Source organism: Triticum aestivum, chromosome 1D (assembly GCF_018294505.1).
Source record: "Triticum aestivum cultivar Chinese Spring chromosome 1D, IWGSC CS RefSeq v2.1, whole genome shotgun sequence".
NCBI classification, from domain to species: Eukaryota; Viridiplantae; Streptophyta; class Magnoliopsida; order Poales; family Poaceae; genus Triticum; species Triticum aestivum.
This window is the reverse complement of record NC_057796.1, coordinates 316,186,567-316,212,960: the sequence shown is the minus strand read 5'-3', so window position 1 is coordinate 316,212,960 and position 26,394 is coordinate 316,186,567. Positions and strand designations below refer to the sequence as shown.

Here is a 26,394-nt window from a genome sequence, read left to right as displayed (position 1 = left end):
TTCGTAAGTATGTATTGGCTTTACAGGAGATTGTACCCACCAGGCCAACGAAATCCCCACACATCACAGCCCCCTGCCACTGCCCAGCGATCCCGGTCCCACATGTCATTGGCACAGTCACCGCCACCCTTTTAGCTTGACTAGTTTTCCCCCTTTGTCCGTTCAGACCGACGGCGACCCCACCTCGTCCCCTTCCTTCCTCCGCCTTCACCGAAGCCGCCCTTTCTCCCCGACGCTGTGCTCCTCTCCGCTCGATTGCTCCTCTTCCGCGGCGAGCTCCCCCGCCGGATTGAAGATCCGGATCCCTGCGCTCTTGGTAAGCCCTAATCACACCGTTTACGCCCAATTTGAGTCCTCCGAGCAATCGTGCTATTCCCGCGTGCGCGGGTGCTCGGGGGCAAGCTGTCTGAGCTTGCGGGAGGGATTTCTTTGTGCGACGCGTGGTCTGACATGCGGGCCCACCCCGGGGGTTGATCCGCCACAAGGGTTTGGCCACGGGATCCGGCATGGGTCGGGGCGTCTAGGATGATGGTGGTGTTGCTGATGGTGGCAGGGCTGTGGAGAGGTTCACGAGAGATGGTATGTGCTGGATTTAACTGGAATTGCTGGGATCTCTGCTGAGATCCGGGCGGTGAGTGGCGGTTGGTTGAGCCGGCTGGATCAATAGAGGCGGGCTAGAGTGCTGTAGTGGCAAGCTTCATTAGCTCTGAATTGGTGAATTCTTGATTGTAGCTACCACGAGACTTACAAATTTTCTGCGGGGTTTGGCAACCGAGAATGGCCAGAGTTTGCTGGACATTTGAAAAAGAATTGAGAGTAGTTCTCAGTGCTTCATTTTGTGCTTCAGCAACTTCTACATTTCGGTCATTGATGGACGTTGCATGGAGCCATGTATCATGGTTTATTTGATTTGTTAGCTAGCTCCAAGAACTTTGGGTAAAAGTCGCTCTGTTGTCCTTTTCCTTGTAGATGGTGCATTTCTGTTGGTGATGCTGATTGTCAAGTGGTCTTTGGTTTGTACTAGAGCTCATCCGCAGGAGCTACTAGTATCTCTGTCGAGCTTTGGTCTGTGCATGATTAACCGTATTTGGGATTTGACAACTAATTAGAAGTCTAATCTGATGGAAAACAAACAAATTTTGTGTCTCATAGTGTACCCCAAGAGGCCAAGACTTATGGAAGGAGTAGAGCTGGTTGCATTTATTAATAGTATTGTTGCATTAATGGGACACGTTGCATATAATTGGACGAGTTGTTTATTTATAATTTATGTACGACTAGTGTGTCACACTGCAGTTGGCCTGTTTTGCAGACTATGTTTTATCGGTCAATATTAATACGCAGAAAGTTTCTTTACACGAAGAGAAGTTTATGTTTGTAAAAATCATGGAATAAAACAAGATGTCACACGCGGAAATATTTATTTAAAACATTAAGTGGTGGCACAATCCATTAAGGTCGTGTGTTTTCTTCGGTCAAAGCTATCTTTTTTGCTCCTTACTTTGGACTTGGAGCGTACCATGTTACTTGATGTGAAAGACTGGTTCCATGATTTATTTATAACTCACGATCTTCTATATTGACAGGTATTTCTGTGATTTGAGATCTCTCACTGCTTCTTGGGCATTTGAGCTCAAATGGTTGCAAGATTAGTCTTTTGCAACTTTTTGTACTCATGTTGAACTTTTTAGCGGCGTAAACTTGCCAGAACCAGGTTAATGGCATCTGGTACAAAGTCAGACTTGTTGTCTGGCAGCCCTGATGGGCATGGGTACTTCAATGGATCACGCGGGTCATATTCGTCTGCTTCATTGGAAAGGTCTGGAAGCTTTCGTGAAGGTGGTGATAGTTATGCGACGTTCCCAGTATCAAGCTCAACAAGATCACCAGCAGTTGACTCTGCTACCTTGCTTCAATCCCTTGCCATGGAACTAAGGGCAGCAACTTTGGATCAGAAAGCATCTCGATTAGATGTAAAAAAATCAATAAGTTCCATATTTGGAACTTCCCCAGAAGAATCAACATCAACTCCATGTACAGGAAGGAACTTTCCTAATTCTGTTGAAGAGATCAGACGTTTGAGGCATAACATTAATGAGATGTCAAACAAAGCTAGGTACTACTCTCTATGCTGTCTTGTCAGATGAACTAAGAATTTGAAAGACGGCAGCAAATACGGAACTCCAAATTCTGTTAATTAGTTGATTGGCTGATGTGTCCAATTTAGAAACGCATCTTTTATTGGAGATAGGCCTTTCTTCTACAATACTGATTTTATCGTACTAGGAAACGTTCTATGGGCAGACAATGTGCATATGGATTATTATGTTAACTATGCACTAATTATTTAGTATGTTTTTTTTGCAGTTTAAGAGCTAGAGCTTTTGGTGCTGCTGTAGCGAAGATTGATAAATGTTGTCCTAACATTACACGAAAACGTTCCCGCGGAGACAGTTCATCTAATGAACGATCTACTGCATCTTTGTGTGGAGGAGCTATGTCCAGGATTGGCCCGCACGGCCATCTGAATGCAGATGATGCAGAACTTGGGCCTCAAAGAGAAGAGAGGACAAAGAATGCAGTACAAAATAGGAGATTGCGTACATCCATGACGGAGGTTGTAGCTTGCAGCGCTAAATTTTGTTTAACTCTTCGCTTGTCACTTCTTTTCTTCTAAATGGTTGTTTAATAACTAGTTGCTACAGTGTTGTACAAAAAGGAATGATATGACTATGTGTTGCTACTCAGTGTACGTGTGGTTCTCTATTAGTTTTCCACACTATCAAATTAGGCCTTGCTTTAAACTGATTTTCTCTCCATTTATCATGTTGTTTAGCTATATGTTCTACTAGATTGACTGATATGCTGTTTTGTCATTGTTAACTTGCATGCAATGATATTTCTTGTGCATGGAAATCAGATGACCTGCCAGTTTTATTTAACTTATTATTATGGATTTTTATATATTTGTTTAGTTTACATTCCATTGTTCTCTTAATTGATAACACGGCTTATTTCTGGTTTACTAGATGGACTCAAGGACCGCGAGTATGTCAAGGGGGTTGGCACCCGTTGATAGAAGCTCGGATCCTGGGAAAGTTACAAATGGTGGTCAAGCAGTTCTTGAAGAAAAAACGAGAGGCTTGGCAACTAGTATTGATGGTTGGGAGAAGCCAAAGATGAAGAAAAAGCGTTCTGCCATCAAGGCAGATGTTTCATCCGTTAGTACTTCACGAACCATGGATGTAGACCGGGAGCAGAAACAAGGCATGCAACACAAGTTTAGCAGTGATGCCAGGGCAAGAATGGGAAGTTCCCCTAGTTTCAGGTGAAAGACTCATTCTTCGATCCTTGCTTTTCATTGCACTGATTCTCTATTGTTCAGGCTTCATTTGCTCTGAGAAATTCAACTGTTTCTCTCTGTACATTCTTCAAATTCAGTAATTCCACTAAATTTAATAGGAAGTCCTTCTCATGACCATTTGACAATTTAATCAGCATCTTTCTTCTTCTTCTTCTTCTTCTTCTTCTTCTTCTTCTTCTTCTGGGTATTAATTATGTGAAACTGAATGTGCAGGTCTGGAGCTGTTGCATCTGTCTCTGGTACTGGTAAAGCGGACTTGTTTTCTGCACAAAATGGTCTTGTTGGGCGATCCCTGAATAGGAATGACCAAGACAGTGGTTTCCATCCTACTAACAAAAGGGATCGACAACTTGTTTTAGATAAGGAAATGTCCAATCCCAAAGCTATTAACAAGTAAGATGTTTCTCTACCTTTCACTTTGTATCCTCTTACCCCAATTCATCACTTGCCACATCGAATGGATGTAGTTACATCCTGTGTGTCAAGACTTACTTTTTTCTACCAATATTTGCTTCTTTCTGCAAGTAAAAAAATGCATGGCATCTGATGCATTGAATTTTTCAGACTCAATGAAGATGACACTAGTTCTAATATCACAGCAGTATCAAAGGCAAACGGGTCTGCTAGGGGACCCCGATCAAACTCTGGTTCATTATTAAAGTCATCTCCAAACAGGCATCGACTACAAGCTAATCCTGATGACTGGGAACATCCTTCTGCCACAAATAAGTTGAATTCTGCTAGTGGATCTGGCAATTCTAAACGTACAAAGTCTGCACATTCACTATCCCCTCCCACCCAGTGGGGTGGGCAGAGGCCTCAGAAGATTTCCCGTTCAGCAAGGAAGTCAAATCTAGTCCCCATCATCACAAGCACTGATGGGACATTAGTATCTGGTTCGCTTGAAAGTCCATCTATCAGTGAACAATCTGCCGGGTTACCCAGGCGTGCGTCTATAAATGCTTCACAACAAGCCAAAAGGGGAGATCATGGGCACTCAACTGGACCTGAAGGAGGCGAGTTTGGATTTGCTGAGAAAAAGTTGAGGGACAAAAGCAAAAGGGCTGGTGAACTGGATGATGGCCACTGTGGTTTTCAAAAGACTGCAATGCTTGGGCATCCTTCCAAAAAGAATAAGTTTTCTGCTGATGAAGATATTGGCGATGCTTCACGAAGACAAGGAAGGATTGGTCGTGGTTTTACTCCAACCAGGCCCAGTACCCCTTCATCACTTGACAAGCTTGAAAATGCTCCGATTACAAAACAAAGAAGTGTAAGGACAGTCTCAGAGAGAAACGAAAGGTGAGATTTTTCCTCAACCAACCGCAAGTCATTTGAGATACGGCTCAGAGATATTCTTACAGTGAATTTTCCTTGCAGTAAATCTGGAAGACCACTGATAAAGAAAATATCAGAGCGTAAAGGCAATGCACGCCCTAGGCATACAATTAGCAATCTGCAGGCGGACTCTCCTGGTACGTGCCCACCACCGAGTGTTCAACTGTTGTTTGTGATTCTAGTGTTCTTTCATTCTGCTGACGTTGTGTTATTCACTTGCCAGTGCAATCAGAAGATGATCATGAGGAACTGCTTGCTTCAGCAAATTCTGCTCTAAGTATTTACTATACTCCTTAAAGTCCAGCATTTATCTTTGACAGAAGTCCATATTACAACCCTGAATTGTCAACAAAGTCTAAGATACAACCCCGAACTTCAAAACTGTCTACTTTACAACCTCAGACTTCCAAAACCGGACAAAAACCAACCATGAACTGGTTTCAACTTTCAACACAGTTTTGACGATTTTGACCATTGACTTCATAGTCAGCATCATCTTTTTATTTGGAAGTTACTGAGTGATGTTTCTGCTTGTTTTAGGGTCTGCTTATGGAAGTGCATTTTGGCGGCAGGTGGATCCTTTCTTTGGTTTTGTGACCACAGAAGACATAGCGTACCTAAGTGAACAGGTATACATGATCTTATTTTCTATCAAAATAATTACTCTTTACTCGTCAGTTTCTTGATTAATACTTCAATTGTTTAGATACATTTGCTAGATGACTCTGCTGCGAGCAGGTCAGTTGAAGGAGACGAAAGTCAGAAATACAAGGTACTATAGTAGGCTATGAAGATTACTCCTTTCATTACACTATGTAAAAATATGTCTGATTAGCTATGCATTTGTGGGTAGTTACCATATATAGAAGTCGAGAATGCATTCATAGTTTGATACCCTCTATTTAACATTAATCCCTACCATTTTCTTCTGGTCCAGTCAATTTATGCTGAAATTTTTCAATTTTGCAGGGTAGCCTTGAATACATTTCAGAGCCATCAACTCCGGCTGGTAGCAACAAAGATGACCATAGTGCTCTTCCAAATGGGTATGCCCTGAATGGGATGGTGAATGATTCAGGCGCCTGGGGGACAAGCTGCATCGAACCTATCCTGGATCAACTTGTCCAAGGAATTGATGTGCGAGAAGTTGGTTCGGTTGGCCAAAGACTTATTCAAGCTTGGATAGATGAAGATAAGGTTGATGATATTGCCAACGACGGTTACAGAAGCGAAGGATATCCATTCGATACACATGAAATACATTTTGATGAAGGAGGATGGAAATCTCATTCAGAAGGTTATAAGTTGGAGCCTTTGCTGAATTTTGAAGCTGCAGGGAATTGCCCTAATGGTTTCATGTTGGGATCTGATTGGAAATACAATGATGAACCGTCACAAAAGAACAGTAATGTCATGGAGAAGGCCAAGGTGTGGCCCGAGTTTCAGTACAGTGAAATGTGCTTCAGTGATAGGATTATCATCGAGCTAAGTGAAGTGGGTGTATCTATTGAACCCGTGGTAGGTATCTTGTCACTATTACAGTAGCATTTTATGCAATTTGTTTTGGTTACGTAGGATTTTATTTTTCATTGATTATCTTCCCATGTGCATTTTGTACACAAACATGCATGGTCTACTCTCAGTAACAGCTTATTTTCAATCCATTTCTTTTGCGTAATCAGATAATAACCTGATTGCCTTAGCAGTAAGAGGTTGACAACCATTGAAGTTAGATCACTCATGAGTGGGTTTGCCTAATCTGTCGAGACTGCTCATATTCCAACAGCTTGCTCGTGTTGAAGTGTATATGTGGATTGCCTAGCCCTTTCCATCAGTTCGTACTTTTGGTTGTGTTGGCTAGTGCATGAAGCTTAACGTGGTTTAGGACCTAGGGTCTTGAGTTCATGTCCAGGCTTTTGCAATTTATTAAAAAATTGCTGCTGCCCCCCTCTGTGTCCACGTATAGGCCTCTGTAGCCATACCTCTTTGAGTCTATTCACGTGTTGACTTCCCGCGTCACACGTGAGAGGGGGCTAGTGCATGAAGCTTAACACGTTGCACCGTTTTTGGTGGGTTATTGCTAATGAACAGCCATAGTAGACCTAGTTCAGAAGTCACTGCATTAGCAGTTTCTTCTATTGTTAGTTTAATAATTAGGTGCCTTCTTATTTAGTAGGGGCTATGTTTTTCAACTGTTAAGAATGTTGGACATGTGAAGAGTATTTTATGCTACACACCAAATATACCTCCAGCCGAATAATAATAATAGTAATATGATGAGTATTGGAGGCAAATAGTAGGTAAATTTTATAAGCATTTGAATATGGGTATTTATGTTTAGCTCTATTTATTAATAAATATTGATGTTTATATTTATTGATAGAAGTATGTATGTTTATATTTATTAATAAAAGTATTTATGTTTAGGTCTCTTAGTTTTCTGAAATTACAGTGCAGATCGTTTTTCCATGTTTTGACTGTTCTGTTACCATTCCAGCCTGATCTTGCACAGAGTGAAGACGAGGATGTCAATGCTGAAATCTGTAGATTAGAAGGCCAACTTCATAAGGAGGTATTAATAAATCACTATACATGTGTGTGTGTGTGCGCGTCGACTAACCTGTTTCACTATTTTGAGTGTCATTGGCTCATTCCTTCAACATACGATGTCAAGTTAATTGTAATCCTTTTATGGTGTTGAAGGTTCTCGAGAAGGAAAAGTTACTAGCGAAGTTGGACAGAATGGTTAGAACTGAGAAGGAGTCTCAGCAGAGGTATTGTACATTGTTTCTTATTTGTTACAACACTATTTCATGAGTTTCAAACTTATATCTACACGGTTCGGCCCCATACCAGGGAATTTTCACAGCGCGCCATGGAGAGACTTGTGCTCATTGCTTACGAGAAATACATGGTAATAATTTCATTCTAAAAATCTCAAAAATACAGCTACCTCTTAATTTCTTTGGGTCATTGGCTAGGGTGCACTAATGTAGTTTCCTAATTGCTAATATAGTATGAATATAACCCTAATTTTGTTTTACTTGGGTTTTTGAGTCGAATGAAGATATTTGCTAAAATTGAAGGTTTTGTGTTGATGTTATTGTTGTTTGAAAATTTCTTAATAATCAAGATTTGTTTTCTCATACCAAGCATTTCCTGTTTATGAGATAATGACCTTGGTTGCTTTGTTTACCTCATTTTTTTGTGAATCCCAATTTCATTATGTTAGAATACTTTATTAAACGGTTATTATTGTTGCTGCCAAACTACAGGCATTCTGTGGCTCAAATAATTCAAGCAGCAAAAGTGTTAATAGAGCTAGCAAACATGCTGCCCTCAGTTTTGTTAAACGCACGATGGCTCGTTGCCAAATCTACGAAGAGGCAGGAACAAGCTGCTTTGATGAAGCCCCTTTCAAGGATATGTTTATATCAGCAACTTCACACAGAAAGGACCCAGATTCTGCTTCACAAGGTATTGTTTGTACTTTATATTAACTATTAAGCACCCATACACAGATTCATAAAGACAAGTAATACTTGCGCTCTTGGTAGTAAGCATTCGTGTATACCGAATACTGTTCTGCTTTGTCTTCACTATAATATCGCTTGTGTTCTTACTCGTCTTTTTACAGAAAATAATACACTACCAAAATCGGTCCAAAGGTCTAGTGCATCAGATGCTTCTCGAGCGAGCAGTCACATGTCGGATCTGTCATTTGCTAAGGAGGATCCCTGGACAAATAATGTAAAACAAAGGGAATTGTTGCTTGATGAGGTTGTAGGCAGCATAACTGGAGGAACCCTGAAGACTTCGGGCCTTGGGGCTTCCCTTGTTAGCAATACAAAAGGAAAGAGAAGTGAGAGAGATAGGGAAGGTAAAGGGCACAGATCAGGGCGACCGCCATCGTCCAGTGTAAAAGGGGAACGGAAGAATAAAACAAAGCCCAAACAGAGGACAGCCAACATATCTGCTCCTGTGGGCAGTGCTCCTCCCCGGGATCCGGATCCACAGCCGCAGACGATAGTAACTCCTTCAGACAACAAGAGCAAGGACAGTAGCACCTTTGCTGCCACTAGACGTGATGAACAGGCAAATCCCGCAAACGATGCTGAAATACCAGACTTGTCTAACCTTGAGCTGCCAGGAATCGACGGCGATTTCGGCGGCTGGTTGAATAATATAGACGACGACGATGGGTTCCAGGATCTCGACTTGATGGGCCTCGAGATCCCCATGGACGACATCAACGAGATTAATATGATGATATAGGCCCACATAGAAAGCTTCATATAGTGCACAGGTAACAGGTGGTTCTCTCAAGATAACCACCAACCCCAGCAGGTTTAACACCAGGCCGGATAGTCTCCAGGTAGCATTTTTTCTTTTTCGATAAAAGCTTGTAGAGACCTCACACCCCTCCCCCCCTTTGTATCATCGGCGTGCAGCTCGCCTCCCTACCTTGTACAACACGTCACTCTGTACTGTACATATCTATTTTGGTGCTGTACAAGGCAGGGAGGCCGGTTGCTTGACTGTACTTGAAAGGCTGTACATATGGTATCCCCTTGTGCTAAAATAAAGCGGCGTCGGTTATAGCTTTACTTCTGTTGCCTGTTGGCGTTTTTGTTGGTTGCGGTCTGCCGCAACAGTTGGCGCACACCTCCGTTGCTACCTGGCAGGCGCATTTCCCTTGCTATTTCGGAACGTCTTGTGTATCTCGGCCGATGCTTTCTGTCACCTGTTTCACTGGACCATGTGACCCCGTCTCGTTATGCCAGCCCAATTGCGGGACCAAGTACTATGAACTTCAAATTGAGCTGAAAGAGACACTCCCTCTGTTAAGATCTTATATTTCTTTAGAAAGGGAGTACCAACTAGTCTTGCTATAACAAGGCCCATCCATTTTATTATCGCCAAATGTAGCTTAATTATGCCGCTTTGATTATAAAAGATCGGATACCGATCACATAGCAATTGTTGTGACGAGTAGCACAACAAGCCCAAAAGAAAAGAAAAAGAAAAAAAGAAGAAGAAACAAATGCCAACAATGACAGCTTGACAAAAGCACGGATGACGTGCCACCGCTGCGCCCTCCAGAATCGACCCAGCACAGATCAAGGCTCCGATCCGTCGCGTACCAAGCAGCACCTCCAAGAAGGAATGCAACGCCGACGATGCTGCTGCCTGGACGTGTCCTAGGATACCGAGTAACATATACTCACCCCCTTCCGGTTTACAGATCCTAATTCAAAAAACTTCCCAACCAAGAATTTGATAAATTTTATAGTTTGCAAAAGAACATAATTAATACGTTCCTTTCTCAAGTTTATTTACAAATTTATTAATTAGAGTACAATGCATGCATGCATGACCACGTAAATAACAAAAAAACACATGCATATAGTGAGTTTTCTTATGATTAATTTAATACGCCTCAAAATCTGAACAGGTGATGGATAGAAATAGGACTAGCAAAGTGAAAAAAAAAAGATATATACTCCGCCATATCTTGTGCTAATAAATGTAAACTCGCATGTAGTAGCAGTAACGGAAACGCCCGTCAAGTGTGAGCCCACTGGCGTACTCACTTGAAAACCACCAGCAAAACCGTTACTGGGCGAGGAGCCGAGACGACGTGACGGCGACGTGCGGGCGTGCGGTTGGGTAACGCCTCGCCCACCCAACCAAACTCAACGCACGCACAACACATTCAGTGATAATCGCAACCACACCTGAACGAACTCCCCAACAGGAAAATAGTAGCGATCCATCGATCCAACCGGCCCAACTAATTCACAGGAAAACAGTGCGCATCCGAAATGCTTCTGTTTCTCTTGCAGGAGTAATTTCTTCTAAGGTAAATAAACCAACAAAAAAAAAACTACTAGCTAGATTCTACTAGCAGGGGATGGAAATGGAGATGGAGACGGACATGGGTGAGATCGACGAGTAACAACGAGGAGTTGAATGGAACATGCAATGCAGATGCTTGGCGTCTCGTCTATCCGTCCGTCCGTTGGTCTCGACCGCCTGCCGGGTGCGTTTCTGCCCGATCGACCCTGGCCGTCGGCAGGGTGGCCGCCGCCGCGCCGGCTCTGCCCAGGGACGCCATGATGGAGCACACACTGCCCATTTGCCGCCGCACCTCATCTTCGACCATCCGCTTCATCGCCTCCATGAACCACGGGTTCTGCTCCAGCATCGCCCTCGCGCTCTCCATCCACGCCTCCTTCACCGGCGCTGGCGCCGGCACTGGCGCCGGGGGAGCCGGCGGGGTGACGGCGCCGACCCCGGTTCCCGGCAGGCTGAGTGACAGCGACGTGGGCGGGTCGGGCGGCGGCGCCTGGTCGTCCACCTTCACCGCGGGAGGGACGTCCACGCGGGGCCGCTTGGCGTTGGCGGGCGGTTCCACCGAGCCGTCGCTGTCGTCGTCGTCGTCGTAGTCGTCCTCCCCGCCCTTGGTGAGATCCACAGATTGGAACGACATGGCAGCGGCAGGCGCGAAGACGGGCCCGCCCGCCGCGTTGCCCGCGGTGGCGGCGGCCGCGGCCGCCCTGCGGCGTTTCCGCAGCGTGGAGTTCCAGTGGTTCTTGACGGAGTTGTCGGTGCGGCCGACGAGCTTGCGCGCGATGGTGGCCCACTTGTTGCCGTGCTTGCTGTGGAGGTCGAAGATGAGGCGGTCCTCGTCGGGGGTGAAGGCGCGGCGGTGCACCCCGGGGCTGAGCTGGTTGCACCAGCGCAGGCGGCAGGATTTGCCCGTCCGGCCGGGGATCTCGGCGCTGATGACGGTCCAGTTCCTGGCCCCGTGGCGCGCCACGGCGTCGCGCAGCAGCTCGTCCTCCTCGGGGCTCCACGACCCCTTGATCCTCCCCGCCCCCGTCCCCGCGCCGTCCGACCCGCCCCCGCCGTCCGGCATGCCTCCTCTCCCCTCTCTACCCGCGTCGGTCTCGGTCTCGGCTGCGGCTGCCGCGTGGGTTGTGCATATAAGGACGTACGTGGACGTGGGCGTGCGGTTGGGCCGGGGGACGGGATGCGGGGCGAGAGAGGGGAGGGCGTTGGTTGGTTCGTGTGCTCCTGCGGGCGTGTTAGGTGGGCGGGCGCGCTTTACAGTTTCGCGTTTCGGGCGTTTTCCGTGGGGTTTTTGGGCGTTTTCGGTGGTTTCCGGCGGGCGGTGCGTGGGACGGATGGTATGGCCGGCGTCACCCGCGAACCGCCGGCGATGGACGCATTTGCATGCCCGGCTGGCTACACGGCGTGCGTGCGTGCGTGCGCGCGCGATGTGCCGGGCCAGGCCAGGCCAGGCGGGGCTGGATGTCACGCGTCGCGACCTGCTAGTGCTACCGTTTCTCTCGAGTGGTGCGGGGAAGGTGGCCCGCGAGGCGTCCATGCTGCGCTCTGCCGTTTCCTGTTATCTCCAGCCCCAGGGTGCGACGTGCCGTGGGGGAGGGAGGGAGGGAGGATCGGTCGCAATCCGCCAAATACTGGTGCCGTCGGGCGATATCTTATTTGCTGATAAGAGTCGATGAGTTGTAGTACCAATCTGAAGCTTGTCGCCGTTACGATGCTTCTGTTTATCTAAAAGAAGGGTCTGATGCTGGTTTTATGTTTGTGTGCTGCAAAAAATTACTTCTAAACCGACCAATTTATGACTACAACTTTACAAGTTTTACAAGTTACTAAGTAGTACCACAAAATTTTGAGTAATTCAAATATTAAATTGCACACTATCTTAAAGATTAAAGGTTTGGCGTCATGAAGTCTTCTTCCATAGTTCCATGTACCACATGCTGCAGCTGCAGTTTCATGGCTGGTAGTGGTATACGTGTAGGTGTAGCCAGAAGGGGCTCTGCATGCTCCTGTATGAGTGCGCCCACGCGTGAGCATGTGCGTAGAAAAAAAAAGATGGCTGCATGCGAGGGAAGATCGCAACCTTCATACCAGAAACTGGCGCTATCTTGTTGCCTTCCAATTACACACACTTGCATTTGGCCGATAGTGCACAAGAGAAACCGCCTCTCGCTTCTTTATTTATTTATTTTTTTAGAAAAAATAGCCAGATCACTTAAACCGTTTAGTCCTTTGCTGCATACTTTTTGGGTGATTACAGGATTTTCGTTTCTAATTCCATGTACGAAGATTAAGTGTACAAGCTTAAATGGCGTCAACTTCACTCCTCGCAAAAAAATAAAAAACTTCACCCTTTTTTTTTGAGAGTATGCCAAATGTGTACCGTATTTTTATAAAAGAGAGAAGCAATTTTTACAAGATTCGTGACTGATGCGAACATCATCACGATTACACCAACTCCAACAGAGAAAGAAAAGCTACTCTCTCACAAATCTAGCTAAACCCACAACTCCTACTCCCGCAAGTTTCCATAGCTTGATGTCCTCAAAGATTTGACGCACTAAATTTGCCGGCGTTCTAATCTGATCGATCCGATTGAACACCCTCGCGTTCCTTTGCTTCCAAAGCTGCCAAGCTGTCGCGATGATGAAGGAGTCAAGACCTCGCTTATCCAATCCCTGTAAGGTAACCCGTGTCCTTCCCCACCATTCCATGAAGGAATCATCATGGCTCGGGATGCGTAAGTTGACTTGTAAGTAATCGAAGCATCCGTGCCACACTTGCCTCGCATAGACACATTGTGCCAAGATGTGATCCACATTGTCCTTCTCTTGGCAGCACGTATAGCACACCGAAGGAGCGTCCTGCAAACCGTGCCGCGCTCGCCGATCAGATGTCCATAGCCTGTTTTGGGAAGCTAGCCAGGCAAAGATTTTGCACCTGAGGGGTGCCCAGCTACGCCAGATCCACTGGGCTGCGGCAGGACGCGTTAACCCCTGGCAAAGACGACTGTAGGTGGATTTCGTGGTGTATGCACCTGAGGCGTCGCAAGGCCAAGTGAACTGATCCTCCTCCTAGACATCCCTGTCAACCGTTGCAATTGCCTGCTGCAAGTGGATTAACTGCATGTGTGCCGTAAAAGAAAGCTCGTCTCTGATGTCATGTAACCAATCATCCTCCGTTAGAGCCTGTTGCACTATTCTCTTCCGCTTGGTTCTAGCATCCACCATGCCAGCAATCAAGGGAGCTATGTCACCGACGGCGAAACCATGTAGCCATCTGTCTGTCCAGAACAAGACCCTGCTACCTTCTCCTACCTTTATTAGCACCATGCTATCAAAGACTGCTCTTGCCTCTTGATCCACCATGAGTTGTAGACCTTGCCAAGGACGAGTGAGGTCAGTCCTGCTCAGCCACTCCCAACGCACTCTCATGGCTAGTCCTTGCAACTTTAGGTTCTTGACTCCCAATCCTCCAAAGCAAGTTGGCCTGCAAATAGTTTGCCACGCCACCAGACATTGCCCTCCGTTCATTGATTCTTTCCCTGCCCAGAAAAAGGCACACATCCATTTGTCGATCTCTTCAAATACCCATTGGGGTGCGTCCATGACTAGCAAGTGGTGTACCGGGCGCGCCGATAGCACACTCTTGACAAGCACAAGTCTGCCAGGCCTCTGGATCAGTCCCCTTTGCCAAGATGGTATGAATCTCTTTGCCTGGTCAAGCAAGGGCTGCCACTCCACTCGGGTGAGCTGATGTACACTAAGTTGAGGACCAAGATATTTGCATGGCCAATCTTCCCCCCGGCAGTTCAAATAGTGTTGAACCCTATCTCCATCTTCCTGTTGCCCTTGTATCACGATGGCCGAAGTTTTTCTGTAGTTAACACGCAAACCAGAAGCATGACCGAACACCTGTAGCATTGCTCTCACGCATGAGAGGTCCTGGGCTGTGGGCCGGATGAAAAGGGCCACGTCGTCTGCGTATATGGACAATCTATGGTTTGCCTTGATTCCGTTGAAGGAGGAAAGCACACCCTCGCTGGATGCCTTGCAGATGAGAGCGGACAGAGCATCCATGGCTATGACCAAAAGTAGCGGGGAACTTGCATCTCTTGACGCAGACCTTTAGCATGAGCAAACTGTTGGGGAACATAGCAATTTCAAAAATTTCCTACGCACACGCAAGATTATGGTGATGTATAGCAACGAGAGGGGAGAGTGTTGTCCACGTACCCTCGTAGACCGTAAGCGGAAGCGTTATGAGAACGCGGTTGATGTAGTCGCACGTCTTCACGATCCGACCGATCCAAGTACCGAACGCACAGCACCTCCGAGTTCAGCACGCGTTCAGCTCGATGACGTCCCACGAACTCCGATCCAGCAGAGCTTCGCGGGAGAGTTCCGTCAGCACGACGACATGATGACGGTGATGATGTTGCTACCGACGCAGGGCTTCGTCTAAGCACCGCTACGATATGATCGAGGTGGATTATGGTGGAGGGGGGCACCGCACACGGCTTGGAACAATCAACTTGTGTGTCCTAGGATGCCCCCCGCCCCCGTATATAAAGGAGCAAGGGGGGAGGCCGACCGTCCCTTGGGGCGCGCCAAGGAGGGGGGAGTCCTCCTCCTAGTAGGAGTAGGACTCCCCTTTCCTAGTCCAACTAGGAAGAGGGAAGGGGGAAGGAAAGAGAGGGAGAGGGAGAGGGAAAGGGAAAGAGGGGCCGCGCCCCCCTCCCCTAGTCCAATTCGGACTCCTCATGGGAGGGGGCGCGCCACCTCCTGGGCTACAACCCTCTCTCTCCCCTCAGGCCCACTAAGGCCCAATACTTCCCCGGGGGGTTCCGGTAACCCCTCCGGCACTCCGGTTTTCTCCGAAACCACCCGGAACACTTCCGGTGTCCGAATATAGCCGTCCAATATATCAATCTTTACGTCTCGACCATTTCTAGACTCCTCGTCATGTCCGGGATCACATCCAGGACTCCGAACTACCTTCGGTACATCAAATCACATAAACTCATAATACCGATCATCACCGAACGTTAAGCGTGCGGACCCTACGAGTTCGAGAACTATGTAGACATGACCGAGACACGTCTCCGGTCAATAACTAATAGCGGAACCTGGATGCTCATATTGGTTCCTACATATTCTACGAAGATCTTTATCGGTCAAACCGCATAACAACATACGTTGTTCCCTTTGTCATCGGTATGTTACTTGCCCGAGATTCGATCGTCGGTATCCTCATACCTAGCTCAATATCGTTACCGGCAAGTCTCTTTTACTCGTTCCGTAATGCATCATCCCGCAACTAACTCATTAGTCACATTGCTTGCAAGGCTTATAGTGATGTGCATTACCGAGAGGGCCCAGAGATACCTCTCTGACAATCGGAGTGACAAATCCTAGTCTCGATCTATGCCAACTCAACAAGTACCATTGGAGACACCTGTAGAGCACCTTTATAATCACCCAGTTACGTTGTGACGTTTGGTAGCACACAAAGTGTTCCTCCGGTAATCGGGAGTTGCATAATCTCATAGTCATAGGAACATGTATAAGTCATGAAGAAAGCAATAGCAGTAAACTAAAACGATCAAGTGCTAAGCTAAAATAATGGGTCAACTCAATCACATCATTCTCCTAATAATGTGATCCCTTTTATCAAATGACAACTCATGTCTATGTTGGGGATCGTTGCAGAATTTTAAAATTTTCTACGCATCACCAAGATCCATCTATGGAGTTTACTAGCAACGAGAAGGAAGGAGTGCATCTACATACCCTTGTAGATCGCGAGCGGAAGCGTTCAAGTGAACGGGGTTGATGGAGTCGTACTCGTCGTGATCCAAATCACCGATGACCGAGCGCCGAACGGACGGCACCTCCGTGTTCAACACACGTACGGAGCAGCGATGTCTCCTCCTTCTTGATCCAGCAAGGGGGAAGGAGAGGTTGATGGAGATCCAGCAGCACGACGGCGTGGTGGTGGAAGTAGCGGGGATCCCGGCAGGGCTTCGCCAAGCACAAGCGGGAGGGAGAGGTGTCACGGGAGGAGAGGGAGGCGCCAGGGGCTGTGGTGCGGCTGCCCTCCCTCCCCCAGAGAGGTGTCACGGGAGGAGAGGGAGGCGCCAGGGGCTGTGGTGCGGCTGCCCTCCCTCCCCCAACTATTTATAGGGGCCCTGGGGGGGGGGGGCCGGCCCCCTGGAGATCCCACCTGAGGGGGGGGGGCGGCGGCCAAGGGGGTGGCTTGCCCCCCAAGCCAAGTGGGGCGCCCCCCCACCCCCAGGGTTTCCAACCCTAGGCGCAGGGGAGACCCATGGGGGGCGCACCAGCCCACCAGTGGCTGGTTCCCCTCCCCACTTCAGCCCATGGGGCCCTCCGGGATAGGTGGCCCCACCCGGTGGACCCCCGGGACCCTTCCGGTGGTCCCGGTACAATACCAATAACCCCCGAAACTTTCCCGGTGGCCGAAACTGGACTTCCTATATATAATTCTTCACCTCCGGACCATTCCGGAACTCCTCGTGACGTCCGGGATCTCATCCGGGACTCCGAACAACTTTCGGGTTTCCGCATACTAATATCTCTACAACCCTAGCGTCACCGAACCTTAAGTGTGTAGACCCTACGGGTTCGGGAGACATGCAGACATGACCGAGACGACTCTCCGGTCAATAACCAACAGCGGGATCTGGATACCCATGTTGGCTCCCACATGTTCCACGATGATCTCATCGGATGAACCACGATGTCGAGGATTCAATCAATCCCGTATACAATTCCCTTTGTCAATCGGAACGTTACTTGCCCGAGATTCGATCGTCGGTATCCCAATACCTTGTTCAATCTCGTTACCGGCAAGTCACTTTACTCGTACCGTAATGCATGACCCCGTGGTTAACTCCTTAGTCACATTGAGCTCATTATGATGATGCATTACCGAGTGGGCCTAGAGATACCTCTCCGTCATACAGAGTGACAAATCCCAGTCTCGATCCGTGTCAACCCAACAGACGCTTTCAGAGATACCTGTAGTGTACCTTTATAGTCACCCAGTTACGTTGTGACGTTTGGCACACCCAAAGCACTCCTATGGCATCCGGGAGTTACACGACCTCATGGTCTAAGGAAATGATACTTGACATTGGAAAAGCTCTAGCAAACGAACTACACGATCTTTGTGCTATGCTTAGGATTGGGTCTTGTCCATCACATCATTCTCCTAATGATGTGATCCCGTTATCAATGACATCCAATGTCCATAGTCAGGAAACCATGACTATCTGTTGATCAACGAGCTAGTCAACTAGAGGCTTACTAGGGACACGTTGTGGTCTATGTATTCACACATGTATTACGATTTCCGGATAACACAATTATAGCATGAACAATAGAAAATTATCATGAACAAAGAAATATAATAATAACCATTTTATTATTGCCTCTAGGGCATATTTCCAACAGTCTCCCACTTGCACTAGAGTCAATAATCTAGTTACATTGTGATGAATCGAACACCCATAGGGTTCTGGTGTTGATCATGTTTTGCTCTAGGGAGAGGTTTAGTCAACGGATCTTCTACATTCAGGTCCGTATGTACTTTACAAATATCTATGTCTCCATTTTGAACACTTTCACGAATGGAGTTGAAGCGACGCTTGATATGCCTGGTCTTCCTGCGAAACCTGGGCTCCTTGGCAAGGGCAATAGCTCCAGTGTTGTCACAGAAGAGAGTCATCGGGCCCGACGCATTGGGAATCACCCCTAGGTCGGTAATGAACTCCTTCATCCAGATTGCTTCTTGTGCTGCCTCTGAGGCTGCCATGTACTCCGCTTCACATGTAGATCCCCCCACGACGCTTTGCCTGCAACTGCACCAGCTTACTGCCCCTCCATTCAAAATATACACGTATCCGCTTTGTGACTTAGAGTCATCCAGATCTGTGTCGAAGCTAGCGTCGACGTAACCCTTTACGATGAGCTCTTCGTCACCTCCATATACGAGAAACATATCCTTAGTCCTTTTCAGGTACTTTAGGATATTCTTGACCGCTGTCCAGTGTTCCATGCCGGGATTACTTTGGTACCTTCCTACCAAACTTACGGCAAGGTTTACATCAGGTCTGGTACACAGCATGGCATACATAATAGACCCTATGGCCGAGGCATAGGGGATGACACTCATCTTTTCTCTATCTTCTGCCGTGGTCGGGCATTGAGCCGTGCTCAATTGCACACCTTGCAATACAGGCAAGAACCCCTTCTTGGACTGATCCATATTGAACTTCTTCAATATCTTGTCAAGGTACGTACTCTGTGAAAGACCAATGAGGCGTCTTGATCTATCTCTATAGATCTTGATGCCTAATATATAAGCAGCTTCTCCAAGGTCCTTCATTGAAAAACACTTATTCAAGTAGGCCTTTATACTCTCCAAGAATTCTATATCATTTCCCATCAATAGTATGTCATCCACATATAATAAGAGAAATGCTACAGAGCTCTCACTCACTTTCTTGTAAACACAGGCTTCTCCATAAGTCTGTGTAAACCCAAACGCTTTGATCATCTCATCAAATCGAATGTTCCAACTCCGAGATGCTTGCACCAGCCCATAGATGGAGCGCTGGAGCTTGCATACCTTGTTAGCATTCTTAGGATCGACAAAACCTTCCGGCTGCATCATATACAATTCTTCCTTAAGAAAGCCGTTAAGGAATGCCGTTTTGACGTCCATATCTCATAATCATAGAATGCGGCAATTGCTAACATGATTCGGACGGACTTCAGGTTCGCTACGGGTGAGAAAGTCTCATCGTAGTCAACCCCTTGAACTTGTCGATAACCCTTAGCGACAAGTCAAGCCTTATAGATGGTCACGTTACCATCCGCGTCTGTCTTCTTCTTAAAGATCCATTTATTTTCTATGGCTCGCCGATCATCGCGCAAGTCAGTCAAAGTCCATATTTCGTTTTCATACATGGATCCTATCTCGGATTGCATGGCTTCAAGCCATTTGTTGGAATCCGGGCCCGCCATCACTTCTTCATAGTTCGAAGGTTCACCGTTGTCTAACAACATGATTTCTAGGACAGGGTTGCCGTACCACTCTGGTGCGGAACGTGTCCTTGTGGACCTACGAAGTTCAGCAGTAACTTGATCCGAAGCTTCATGATCATCATCATTAACTTCCTCCTCAGTCGGTGTAGGCACCACAGGAACATCTTCCCGTGCTGCGCTACTTTCCGGTTCGGAAGGGGTGACTATCACCTCATCAAGTTCCACTTTCCTCCCACTCACTTCTTTCGAGAGAAACTCTTTCTCCAGAAAGGACCCGTTCTTGGCAACAAAGATTTTGCCTTCGGATCTGAGGTAGAAGGTATACCCAATGGTTTCCTTAGGGTATCCTATGAAGACGCATTTTTCCGATTTGGGTTCGAGCTTTTCAGGTTGAAGTTTCTTGACATAAGCATTGCATCCCCAAACTTTTAGAAACGACAGCTTAGGTTTCTTCCCAAACCATAATTCATACGATGTCGTCTCAACGGATTTCGACGGAGCCCTATTTAAAGTGAATGCGGCAGTCTCTAAAGTATAGCCCCAAAATGAGAGCGGTAGATCGGTAAGAGACATCATAGATCGCACCATATCCAATAGAGTGCGATTACGACGTTCGGACACACCATTTCGCTGAGGTGTTCCAGGCGGCGTGAGTTGTGAAACGATTCCACATTTCCTTAAGTGCATACCAAATTCGTGACTTAAATATTCTCCCCCACGATCTGATCGTAAGAACTTTATTTTCCTGTCACGTTGATTCTCAACCTCACTCTGAAATTCCTTGAACTTTTCAAAGGTTTCAGACTTGTGTTTCATTAGGTAGACATACCCATATCTACTTAAGTCATCAGTGAGAGTGAGAACATAACGATAGCCACCGCGAGCCTCAACACTCATTGGACCGCACACATCAGTATGTATGATTTCCAATAAGTTGGTTGCTCGCTCCATTGTTCCGGAGAACGGAGTCTTGGTCATCTTACCCATGAGGCATGGTTCGCACGTGTCAAATGATTCGTAATCAAGAGACTCCAAAAGTCCATCTGCATGGAGCTTCTTCATGCGTTTGACACCAATGTGACCAAGGCGGCAGTGCCACAAGTATGTGGGACTATCGTTATCAACTTTACATCTTTTCGTATTCACACTATGAATATGTGTAACATCATGTTCGAGATTCATTAAGAATAAACCATTGACCAGCGGGGCATGACCATAAAACATATCTCTCATATAAATAGAACAACCATTATTCTCGGATTTAAATGAGTAGCCATCTCGAATTAAATGAGATCCTGATACAATGTTCATGCTCAAAGCTGGCACTAAATAACAATTATTGAGGTTTAAAACTAATCCCGTAGGTAAATGTAGAGGTAGCGTGCCGACGGCGATCACATCGACCTTGGAACCATTCCCGACGCGCATCGTCACCTCGTCCTTCGCCAGTCTCCGCTTATTCCGCAGCTCCTGTTTTGAGTTACAAATATGAGCAACCGCACCGGTATCAAATACCCAGGAGCTACTACGAGTACTGGTAAGGTACACATCAATTACATGTATATCACATATACCTTTGGTGTTGCCGGCCTTCTTGTCCGCTAAGTATTTGGGGCAGTTCCGCTTCCAGTGACCACTTTCCTTGCAATAAAAGCACTCAGTCTCAGGCTTGGGTCCATTCTTTGACTTCTTCCCGGCAACTGGCTTACCGGGCGCGGCAACTCCCTTGCCGTCCTTCTTGAAGTTCTTCTTACCCTTGCCTTTCTTGAACTTAGTGGTTTTATTCACCATCAACACTTGATGTTCCTTTTTGATCTCCACCTCCGCTGATTTCAGCATTGAATATACCTCAGGAATGGTCTTTTCCATCCCCTGCATATTGAAGTTCATCACAAAGCTCTTGTAGCTTGGTGGAAGCGACTGAAGGATTCTGTCAATGACCGCGTCATCCGGGAGATTAACTCCCAGCTGAGACAAGCGGTTGTGTAACCCAGACATTTTGAGTATGTGCTCACTGACAGAACTATTTTCCTCCATTTTACAACTGAAGAACTTGTCGGAGACTTCATATCTCTCGACCCGGGCATGAGCTTGGAAAACCATTTTCAGCTCTTCGAACATCTCATATGCTCCGTGTTTCTCAAAACGCTTTTGGAGCCCCGGTTCTAAGCTGTAAAGCATGCCGCACTGAACGAGGGAGTAATCATCAGCACGTGATTGCCAAGCGTTCATAACGTCTTGGTTCTCTGGGATGGGTGCTTCACCTAGCGGTGCTTCTAGGACATAATCTTTCTTGGCAGCTATGAGGATGATCCTCAGGTTCCGGACCCAGTCCGTATAGTTGCTGCCATCATCTTTCAGCTTGGTTTTCTCTAGGAACGCGTTGAAGTTGAGGGCAACGTGGGCCATTTGATCTACAAGACATATTGTAAAGATTTTAGACTAAGTTCATGATAATTAAGTTCATCTAATCAAATTATTCAATGAACTCCCACTCAGATAGACATCCCTCTAGTCATCTAAGTGAAACATGATCCGAGTTAACTAGGCCGTGTCCGATCATCACGTGAGACGGACTAGTCAATATCGGTGAACATCTTCATGTTGATCGTATCTTCTATACGACTCATGCTCGACCTTTCGGTCTTCCGTGTTCCGAGGCCATGTCTGTACATGCTAGGCTCGTCAAGTCAACCTAAGTGTATTGCGTGTGTTCCGAGGCCATGTCTGTACATGCTAGGCTCGTCAACACCCGTTGTATGCGAACGTTAGAATCTATCACACCCGATCATCACGTGGTGCTTCGAAACAACGAACCTTCGCAACGGTGCACAGTTAGGGGGAACACTTTCTTGAAATTATTATAAGGGATCATCTTACTTACTACCGTCGTTCTAAGCAAATAAGATGTAAAACATGATAAACATCACATGCAATCAAATAGTGACATGATATGGCCAATATCATTTTGCTCCTTTGATCTCCATCTTCGGGGCGCCATGATCATCTTCGTCACCGGCATGACACCATGATCTCCATCATCGTGTCTTCATGAAGTTGTCACGCCAACGATTACTTCTACTTCTATGGCTAACGTGTTTAGCAATAAAGTAAAGTAATTTACATGGCGTTATTCAATGACACGCAGGTCATACAAAAAATAAAGACAACTCCTATGGCTCCTGCCGGTTGTCATACTCATCGACATGCAAGTCGTGATTCCTATTACAAGAACATGATCAATCTCATACATCACATATATCATTCATCACATCTTCTGGCCATATCACATCACAAGGCACATGCTGCAAAAACAAGTTAGACGTCCTCTAATTGTTGTTGCAAGTTTTTTACGTGGCTTCTATAGGTTTCTAGCAAGAACGTTTCTTACCTACGTAAAACCACAACGTGATATGCCAATTTCTATTTACCCTTCATAAGGACCCTTTTCATCGAATCCGTTCCGACTAAAGTGGGAGAGACAGACACCCGCTAGCCACCTTATGCAACTAGTGCATGTCAGTCGGTGGAACCTGTCTCACGTAAGCGTACGTGTAAGGTCGGTCCGGGCCGCTTCATCCCACAATACCGCCGAAACAAGATAAGACTAGTAGTGGCAAGAAAAATTGACAACATCTACGCCCACAACTGCTTTGTGTTCTACTCGTGCATAGTAACTACGCATAGGCCTGGCTCATGATGCCACTGTTGGGGATCGTTGCAGAATTTTAAAATTTTCTACGCATCACCAAGATCCATCTATGGAGTTTACTAGCAACGAGAAGGAAGGAGTGCATCTACATACCCTTGTAGATCGCGAGCGGAAGCGTTCAAGTGAACGGGGTTGATGGAGTCGTACTCGTCGTGATCCAAATCACCGATGACCGAGCGCCGAACGGACGGCACCTCCGCGTTCAACACACGTACGGAGCAGCGACGTCTCCTCCTTCTTGATCCAGCAAGGGGGAAGGAGAGGTTGATGGAGATCCAGCAGCACGACGGCGTGGTGGTGGAAGTAGCGGGGATCCCGGCAGGGCTTCGCCAAGCACAAGCGGGAGGGAGAGGTGTCACGGGAGGGAGAGGGAGGCGCCAGGGGCTGTGGTGCGGCTGCCCTCCCTCCCCCCACTATTTATAGGGGCCCTGGGGGGCGCCGGCCCCCTGGAGATCCCATCTGAGGGGGGGGGGCGGCCAAGGGGGTGGCTTGCCCCCCAAGCCAAGTGGGGCGCCCCCCACCCCCAGGGTTTCCAACCCTAGGCGCAGGGGAGGCCCATGGGGGGCGCACCAGCCCACCAGTGGCTGGTTCCCCTCCCCACTTCAGCCCATGGGGCCCTCCGGGATAGGTGGCCCCACCCGGTGGACCCCCGGGACCCTTCCGGTGGTCCCGGTACAATACCGATAACCCCCGAAACTTTCCCGGTGGCCGAAACTGGACTTCCTATATATAATTCTTCACCTCCGGACCATTCCGGAACTCCTCGTGACGTCCGGGATCTCATCCGGGACTCCGAACAACTTTCGGGTTTCCGCATACTAATATCTCTACAACCCTAGCGTCACCGAACCTTAAGTGTGTAGACCCTACGGGTTCGGGAGACATGCAGACATGACCGAGACGACTCTCCGGTCAATAACCAACAGCGGGATCTGGATACCCATGTTGGCTCCCACATGTTCCACGATGATCTCATCGGATGAACCACGATGTCGAGGATTCAATCAATCCCGTATACAATTCCCTTTGTCAATCGGTACGTTACTTGCCCGAGATTCGATCGTCGGTATCCCAATACCTTGTTCAATCTCGTTACCGGCAAGTCACTTTACTCGTACCGTAATGCATGATCCAGTGGCTAACTCCTTAGTCACATTGAGCTCATTATGATGATGCATTACCGAGTGGGCCCAGAGATACCTCTCCGTCATACGGAGTGACAAATCCCAGTCTCGATCCGTGTCAACCCAACAGACGCTTTCAGAGATACCTGTAGTGTACCTTTATAGTCACCCAGCTACGTTGTGACGTTTGGCACACCCAAAGCACTCCTACGGCATCCGGGAGTTACACGACCTCATGGTCTAAGGAAATGATACTTGACATTGGAAAAGCTCTAGCAAACGAACTACACAATCTTTGTGCTATGCTTAGGATTGGGTCTTGTCCATCACATCATTCTCCTAATGATGTGATCCCGTTATCAATGACATCCAATGCCCATAGTCAGGAAACCATGACTATCTGTTGATCAACGAGCTAGTCAACTAGAGGCTTACTAGGGACACGTTGTGGTCTATGTATTCACACATGTATTACGATTTCCGGATAACACAATTATAGCATGAACAATAGAAAATTATCATGAACAAAGAAATATAATAATAACCATTTTATTATTGCCTCTAGGGCATATTTCCAACAGTCTATGGTTAGGAAACTTAACCAACTTTGATAAACGAGCTAGTCAAGTAGAGGCATACTAGTGACACTCTGTTTGTCTATGTATTCACACATGTATTATGTTTCCGGTTAATACAATTCTAGCATGAATAATAAACATTTATCATGAAATAAGGAAATAAATAATAACTTTATTATTGCCTCTAGGGCATAGTTCCTTCAGTCTCCCACTTGCACTAGAGTCAATAATCTAGATTACACAGTAATGATTCTAACACCCATGGAGTCTTGGTGCTGATCATGTTTTGCTCGTGAGAGAGGCTTAGTCAATGGGTCTGCAACATTCAGATCCGTATGTATCTTGCAAATCTCTATGTCTCCCACCTGGACTTGATCGCGGATGGAATTGAAGCGTCTCTTGATGTGCTTGGTTCTCTTGTGAAATCTGGATTCTTTTGCCAAGGCAATTGCACCAGTATTGTCACAAAAGATTTTCATTGGACCCGATGCACTATGTATGACACCTAGATCGGATATGAACTCCTTCATCCAGACTCCTTCATTTGCCGCTTCCGAAGCAGCTATGTACTCCGCTTCACACGTAGATCCCGCCACGACGCTTTGCTTAGAACTGCACCAACTGACAGCTCCACCGTTCAATAAAAACACGTATCCGGTTTGCGATTTAGAATCGTCCGGATCAGTGTCAAAGCTTGCATCGACGTAACCATTTACGACGAGCTCTTTGTCACCTCCATAAACGAGAAACATATCCTTAGTCCTTTTCAGGTATTTCAGGATGTTCTTGACCGCTGTCCAGTGATCCACTTCTGGATTACTTTGGTACCTCCCCGCTAAGCTAATAGCAAGGCACACATCAGGTCTGGTACACAACATTGCATACATGATAGAGCCTATGGCTGAAGCATAGGGAACATCTTTCATTTTCTCTCTATCTTCTGCAATGGTCGGGCATTGAGTCTGACTCAACTTCACACCTAACACAGGCAATAACCCTTTCTTTGCTTGATCCATTTTGAACTTCTTCAAAACTTTATCAAGGTATGTACTTTGTGAAAGTCCAATTAAGCGTCTTGATCTATCTCTATAGATCTTGATGCCCAATATATAAGCAGATTCACCGAGGTCTTTCATTGAAAAACCTTATGCTATCCAGAAATTCTATATCATTTCCAACCAACAATATGTCATCCACATATAATATTAGAAATGCTACAGAGCTCCCACTCACTTTCTTGATAATACAGGCTTCTCCAAAAGTCTGTATAAAACCATATGCTTTGATCACACTATCAAAACGTTTATTCTAACTCCGAGATGCTTGCACCAGTCCATAGATGGATCGCTAGAGC

At 46.7% G+C, this 26,394-nt stretch overlaps 2 protein-coding genes across 2 annotated transcripts; one reads left to right on the top strand and one right to left on the bottom strand.

Annotated features, from left to right (window-relative positions):
- Window positions 1-216: 216 nt before the first annotated feature.
- LOC123181721 (uncharacterized) lies at window positions 217-9,309 on the top strand. Its single transcript, XM_044594045.1, has 16 exons — window positions 217-316; window positions 1,587-2,116; window positions 2,368-2,617; window positions 3,030-3,328; window positions 3,578-3,757; window positions 3,929-4,666; window positions 4,745-4,839; window positions 4,926-4,979; window positions 5,243-5,331; window positions 5,409-5,474; window positions 5,672-6,220; window positions 7,200-7,274; window positions 7,406-7,476; window positions 7,559-7,616; window positions 7,978-8,179; window positions 8,340-9,309. The coding sequence occupies exons 2-16, from the start codon at window positions 1,719-1,721 to the stop codon at window positions 8,975-8,977; spliced, it is 3,762 nt and encodes a 1,253-aa protein (XP_044449980.1). The 5' UTR covers window positions 217-316; window positions 1,587-1,718; the 3' UTR covers window positions 8,978-9,309.
- A 1,150-nt stretch (window positions 9,310-10,459) lies between these two features.
- Window positions 10,460-12,051, bottom strand: LOC123169139 (transcription factor MYB44). The gene has a single exon (XM_044586993.1). It carries the CDS (start codon window positions 11,622-11,624, stop codon window positions 10,710-10,712), a length of 915 nt encoding a protein of 304 aa, XP_044442928.1. The 5' UTR covers window positions 11,625-12,051; the 3' UTR covers window positions 10,460-10,709.
- Between the last annotated feature and the right edge of the window lie 14,343 nt (window positions 12,052-26,394).

Excerpts from the sequence above, each read along its gene's own strand:
- LOC123169139 (XM_044586993.1), bottom strand. The coding sequence starts at position 11,624 with ATGCCGGACGGCGGGGGCGGGTCGGACGGCGCGGGGACGGGGGCGGGG.
- LOC123181721 (XM_044594045.1), top strand. The coding sequence starts at position 1,719 with ATGGCATCTGGTACAAAGTCAGACTTGTTGTCTGGCAGCCCTGATGGG. Across the intron at positions 4,667-4,744 it reads GTCTCAGAGAGAAACGAAAG|TAAATCTGGAAGACCACTGA; the intron begins GTGAGATTTTTC and ends TTTTCCTTGCAG. Across the intron at positions 5,475-5,671 it reads ACGAAAGTCAGAAATACAAG|GGTAGCCTTGAATACATTTC; the intron begins GTACTATAGTAG and ends TCAATTTTGCAG.